At 48.7% G+C, this 5,928-nt stretch overlaps 1 protein-coding gene across 1 annotated transcript; it reads left to right on the top strand.

The window, feature by feature from the left end:
• The first annotated feature begins 397 nt into the window (after positions 1 to 397).
• Positions 398 to 1,831, top strand: LOC125721998 (G-protein coupled receptor family C group 5 member B-like). Its single transcript, XM_048998254.1, has 2 exons — positions 398 to 1,470; positions 1,773 to 1,831. The coding sequence occupies exon 1, from the start codon at positions 519 to 521 to the stop codon at positions 1,425 to 1,427; it is 909 nt and encodes a 302-aa protein (XP_048854211.1). The 5' UTR covers positions 398 to 518; the 3' UTR covers positions 1,428 to 1,470; positions 1,773 to 1,831.
• The last annotated feature ends 4,097 nt before the right edge of the window (positions 1,832 to 5,928 follow it).

Below are 5,928 nucleotides of genomic sequence, written 5' to 3'. Positions count from 1 at the left end.
GCATCGTACGTGTTGTAAGAGCAAGTGAAGCTGAAAGACATTGACAGTTAAGGTAAGGCCTCCCCTTCAAAATGTATACTTCACTTAGATCAAAGGTCTTAAAGTAAAAAAAACGCTGGGAGATGCTAAACTCCCGACCGCAAAACATGCAGACTGGCGGATGTCAATTGCGCTGGAATGACATTACAAGGTTTTAATTTTTCTCTGATATCGGCCGGCCAGATACAGTAATTTCTTTGAGACCCCTGAATTTAAATAATAATTAATTTTTACAATGATGGTGACCTATATAATGTGCCGATTTGCTTGTGAAGTTGTTCAGCTGGTTGGCATGGCATTGATTACTGCTTTTTAAGAAAGTGCATGTAGTCTCACACTGTAGAAGTCCATTGCTCAGTTGTCAGCATGCTCAGCGTGTCGCCTGTGATGTGTCCTGCACAGCAGCAGGCTACATTGCGTTTAATGGACTAATACTTCTTCAACCCATTAAATGATTCCTTTCTCTCTCCCTGCCAGTGATGGCACCCTCTATCAATCTCTTCACCTTCCTCGTCCTGTCCCTGGTGGGGGGCAGCTCTTCATGGGACGAAGCTTCGCCTTGCGGATCCGGCTCCATCCTGACAAGGCCCTACACGGCCTTGTGTGAGCTGGATGCGGTGTGGGGCTTGGTGGTGGTGGCGGCAGCGGCGGCGGCCCTCGCCTCGCTGATCCTGCTCCTGGTGGTACTGTGTCGCCTGCGGAAGATCACAGAGGCTGAGGAGCGCAGCGGGGTGGCGCCGCTACTCCTGCTGCTCGCTGCCATATTTGGGCTCTGTGGCCTCAGCCTGGGATACATCGCTGAGCAGCAAGAGAGCCTCTGCTTCGCCCGGCGTGTCCTGAGGGGGGTGTTGCTTGCTGTCTGCAACACCTGCCTAGTGTTCCAGGGTCTGCGACTGCGCCGGTTGGGACAAGGTGCTCATAGCCCCAGCACAGGTCAACTGATGGGGCTGGCGGTGGCCTTGGCCGTGTTGGATCCGGAGTGGATCCTTCTAGCCACGATGTCCACATGCCAGCCAGCCTGTGAATACCAGCCGCTGGACTTTGCGCTGGCCACCACGTATGTGCTGGTCCTGCTCCTGGCAGCACTGGTGGGGGCGGCCTGCAGTCTGTGGAGGCAGCAGCCACGGTGGAGGTGCAGGACCGCGTGGCTGCTCATCACCTGCCTGGCCTCAGTCCTGCTGTGGGTGGCCTGGATCACCTTCTGCCTGTATGGCAACGCGGCGCTTGGCCTGTCCCCAACATGGGACAACCGGGTACCGGCAGTGGTGCTGCTGGCACAGGCATGGCTGCTCATACTGCTGCACGCTGCTCCTGAGGTCCACGCCACCTTACGGCCCCCGTCCCGCATGAGAGAGGCCAATTTAGAGGAGGGCCTTTCTCACCTGTAGTTTGGAGCAAACCGGGACTTCGTGTTCAGTGACAACAACTCAGGTATGGTACTTTGTTTTCGCTTCTTTGACCTACTCTGTGACTCTGTGTGTACTTGAGAGAGAGCATAGCCCTCGCTCTTTCCTCACATGGAGCCCCTACTGGAAGTCTGTGTAACAGCAGCATATAAACAAGGCCTATTGACCTTTCCCTGTAACACAGATCTCACTTGAGCAGAGCTTAGGTACCATGGCTGCATGTCCCCCCCCCCCCCCCTAACAATCCCCCCAAAAAAAAAATGTGAAGTATGACTACTGCACTGCTGAAGGATGTTTACATGATCAATATCTGTCTCTCTCCTGCAGGTGTCCTCCCCAGCCCCCAGGAAACATTACATTTTAAATAAATAATATATATATCATCATCTCTGGAAGTGGTGTGTTTTTTTAGGGTTAAAAAGTTGAGAAACATTCAATGGTCATCATCATACCATATATCAGTTGCCCAGCCACTGGTCAGTTCCTTCACTCTACTGTTACAGACTTTCATGAAAACATTTTTTAAATGTGGGTGTTTTACTTGTATGATATGCTTGCCTTTTGTACTGGACATAAAATAGAATTTAATTTTTACATTATATTACTCATACAACAGGCAGCATGGTCCTGCAGTGGTTAGCACTGTTGCCTCACACCTCTGGGACCCAGGTTCGAGTCTCCGCCTGGGTCACATGTGTGTGGAGTTTGCATGTTCTCCCCATGTCGTCTTGGGGTTTCCTCCGGGTACTCTGGTTTCCCCCCACAGCCCAAAAACATGCTGAGGCTAATTGGAGTTGGTAAATTGCCCATAGGTGTGCATGTGTGAGTGAATGGTGTGTGAGTGTGCCCTGCGATGGGCTGGTCCCACATCCTGGGTTGTTCCTTGACTCATGCCCATTGCTTCCGGGATAGGCTCCGGACCCCCCGCAACCCAGTAGGATAAGCGGTTTGGAAAATGGATGGATGGATGAATGGATGGATTACTCATACAAACACACACATCTGTAGGTTCTCAACTCTAGGTTTATATCAAACACATTAAAGCCAAACAAATGCAAAAAGTCCATGTATCGTTTGTCCTTGGGTTTTCCAGTCCAAAACGAAATCAGAAAAACTAAACAACAGCAGCGTTTTTTGGTTTTTCTGTCAGAAGGGGAAAAAGCGAAAAGCAGAAAACAAAAAATCAGGCTTCATATTTTATTCTAAAATGTAGAAAATATTACAAAAATACACCATTCTAAGGGTGGGTGTTTCCAAGCTTATGACTGGGACTGTTAATGTTGTAAGATAAAGTTCACATTAGGCTGTATCTTACATCTCTGGTATCTGTTAGATCTGAATTTACTCATAGAAAAGAAACAAAAAAAGGTGATTTTACGGTTTTCCCATTTGGTTTTAAAACAGAAAAACAACAAATTTATTTTTGTATGACGCGTTATCCCAACAATACATTGTCTCAAAGCGCTTTACAGCATCCCCACCCAAAGCCCCCAGTGAGTAAGACATAGGTGACAGTGGCAAGGAAAAACTCTCTAGAAGGAAGAAACCTTGGGAGGGACCAGACTCAAAGGGGGAGCCCAACCTCCAGGGGCCGGCAGGGAGAGTCGAATAGAAGAGATGGCTAAGTGCCAAGTCACATTGTCCAAATCATAGGATTTGAGGCACAACCGGGGAGCAGGGAGGTGATGACAAGCCCGTGCCGACTCTCCTTCCAATCGCCAGGCAACCAGAAGTAATTAGGCAGCGGGTCATACATGGAAGATGGCACAGGCAGAACACGAGCTGGATGCAAGGACGTCATGGGTACATGTCACATGTAGCAGGGTGTGCTGAAAATCTTGATAGATTGAGGTCTCCAGGCAGCACACCCCAGGAGGAGTTGGGGAAATAAAATGTGCAATTAGTCAAAGTATAGGGGAGACTATAGGCAGTGCTAACAGTTAGGTGAGTGCAGTATGAAGTGCAAAGTGCAAGCTCCGGCAGATATGGCAATGGCAGCATAAGTAGGAGGGAGAGGCGAGTGGGAATGCAGGCATGGGGAGTCCCTGAAATGTCAGCACTCCAGTTCCACAAGGGATGGTGAAGCTAGAGTGACAGCGCTGACAGTTCAGTTTATCTAAAGCCAATGGCATCGAACGCCACCCAGCTCTACACCTCACACTGTAGGTCTGACTGGTGGGATCATTTCTTTCCTTTGTGGTTTTTCCGTTTAGAAACCTAGAATTAGCTTTAACATATCGGAGGCGGAGGACAGTGTACAATCTCCTAATTATGAGGGCGCTGATTGTCCTGTTATACGTGTAGAGAGTGTTTTCTCAATCTCCCGGTGGCCCCCCCTGCTCACCCAATATTTATACCGGAAACTTTTAATGGTGTGGGGCGTGAGTGGTCTGACTGGTCGGAACAATTTTATCTGGCGCCTGAGGTAAACAGGTGGGATGAGTCTCTGAAAATTAAGTTTATGTCTTTGCTGTTGTCTGGCCGTGCTAGAGAGATGTATAGTGGGATGCCGAGTGAGGCTAAAAGTAATTATGGGTTGTTAAAAGCGGCTATGGCAAGGTGTTTTGAACCTGGTGATAGTAGTGATTGGAATAGAGCTAGTTTTACCGCCCGTCGCCGCCTGCATAGCGAGACGGCAAGGGAATTTGGTAACGCCTTACGGAGATTAGCCGCTAGGGCTTATCCCACGGCTGATCGTCGGATTTGTGATCTGTTGGCAAGAGACCAGTTTATTACGCATTTTGCTACCGGTGATTTTCGGGTTAGCCTGTGTAGTGCCAAGCCTAATACGCTGGAAGATGTCATTGAACTTGCTTCTGAAATGGAGTTGCTGAGAAGTTTGGAGCAGACTTCTTTGCCACCTGACGTTAAAGTGAGGGGAGTGGTGGAGCATAAATTAGAAAGGGATGAACAAATGGATGTGTTGTTGGGGGTGGTAGAGGAGTTAAGGCAGGAGGTAAAATCGCTTCGTACCACGGTGTCTAAGATGCAAGAGGGGATGAAAAGCTTTCTAAGTAAATATGGGGTGGTGTTGGATTTTGGTAGGAAGGAGTGTCGGGTTATGGGTCAATTATTACCTCTCCTTGTGCCAGCAGATGTGGACAAGCCTCGGGTCGTCATGGTTCCAGAAGATACTGTAATCCCCCCCCCCTCGAAGTGAGGCAATCATTGCTGGTAAGGTGGAGAATACAGGTGGGGCTGCTTTTGAGGGTATGTTGGAGCCTTTGGATTCGGCATCTAGCCAGTGTAATATAATGATGGGGGGATGAGGGTAGGTACCTTGCATACGGGTATTGAGGTGAGTCGGAAAGCAGAGAATGTAGACCTGGGTGAGGATGAGGAGGATTCTGTTGTGCCCTGGACAGTCGATAGGCTTGTAACATATTTTGATTGCACCAGAAGGGGTTTGCCTCATCCGATATGACTGGTATTTATACCGCGTTGCAGAAGAATTTGTCTGTATTTAGTGCCGGAGAGGGAGATTTGGGGAGAACTCGCCTGATGTTGTATAACATTGATACTGGTGAGGCGAAGCCGGTAAAGTTGCCTCCCCGCCGTGTCCCCCTCCATTTGCAGGAGGAAGTATCTGGTCACTTAAAGCAGATGCTGGAGAATAACATCATTCAGCCCTCGAATAGCCCTTGGGCAGCGCCGGTGGTTCTGGTACGGAAGCGAGATGGTGGCCTTCGGTTTTGCGTTGATTATTGCAAATTGAATGATGTTACCCGTAAAGACACGTACCCCTTACCCCGAATTGATGATGCGTTGGGTAGTTTGAGCAAGGCTTGCTGGTTTTCTACATTGGATTTAGCCAGTGGGTACTGGCAAGTCGAGGTGGATCCAAAAGATAAGCATAAGACGGCGTTTATCACTCGTCAGGCCTTTTCCAATTTAATGTGCTGAGTTTTGGCCTGTGTAACAGTCTGAGAACTTTTCAGCGTCTCATGGATTTAGAGTTGGCGAGTCTTCAGTGGACTACTTGTTTGGTGTACTTAGACGATACAATAATATTTGGCCGTACCTTTCAAGAACATCTGGACCATGTGGATGAGGTTATAACGAAATTGCGTCAGGCTAATCTGAAGGTTAAACCGGCGAACTGTAACTTGTTTGCCACAGAAGTGCAGTATTTGGGTCATATAATATCGGCTAGGGGTGTGAAAGCTGATCCGGCTAAAGTGGAAGCTGTGCGCCAGTGGCCGGTGCCTAAAAATCAGACAGAGGGGAGGAGTTTTGTGGGCCTTGCCTCTTATTATAGGAGGTTTATTCGGGGTTTTGCTGAACTTGCTCGTCCTCTGCTCCAGCTGACCGAGAAGGGCAGACGGTTTACATGGACAGAAGCTTGTCAGGCAGCATTTGAACAGCTCAAACTTAGTTTGATGTCTGTAGCAGTCCTGTCTTACCCTGACCCTAATAAAACCTTTATATTAGATACGGATGCGAGTGATGCAGGTATTGGGGCAGTATTGTCCCAGGTAGAAGG

Source organism: Brienomyrus brachyistius, unplaced genomic scaffold, assembly GCF_023856365.1.
Source record: "Brienomyrus brachyistius isolate T26 unplaced genomic scaffold, BBRACH_0.4 scaffold36, whole genome shotgun sequence".
NCBI lineage: Eukaryota > Metazoa > Chordata > Actinopteri > Osteoglossiformes > Mormyridae > Brienomyrus > Brienomyrus brachyistius.
Note: the sequence above shows the minus strand (reverse complement) of the source record. Positions and strands in the feature narration are given on the sequence as shown.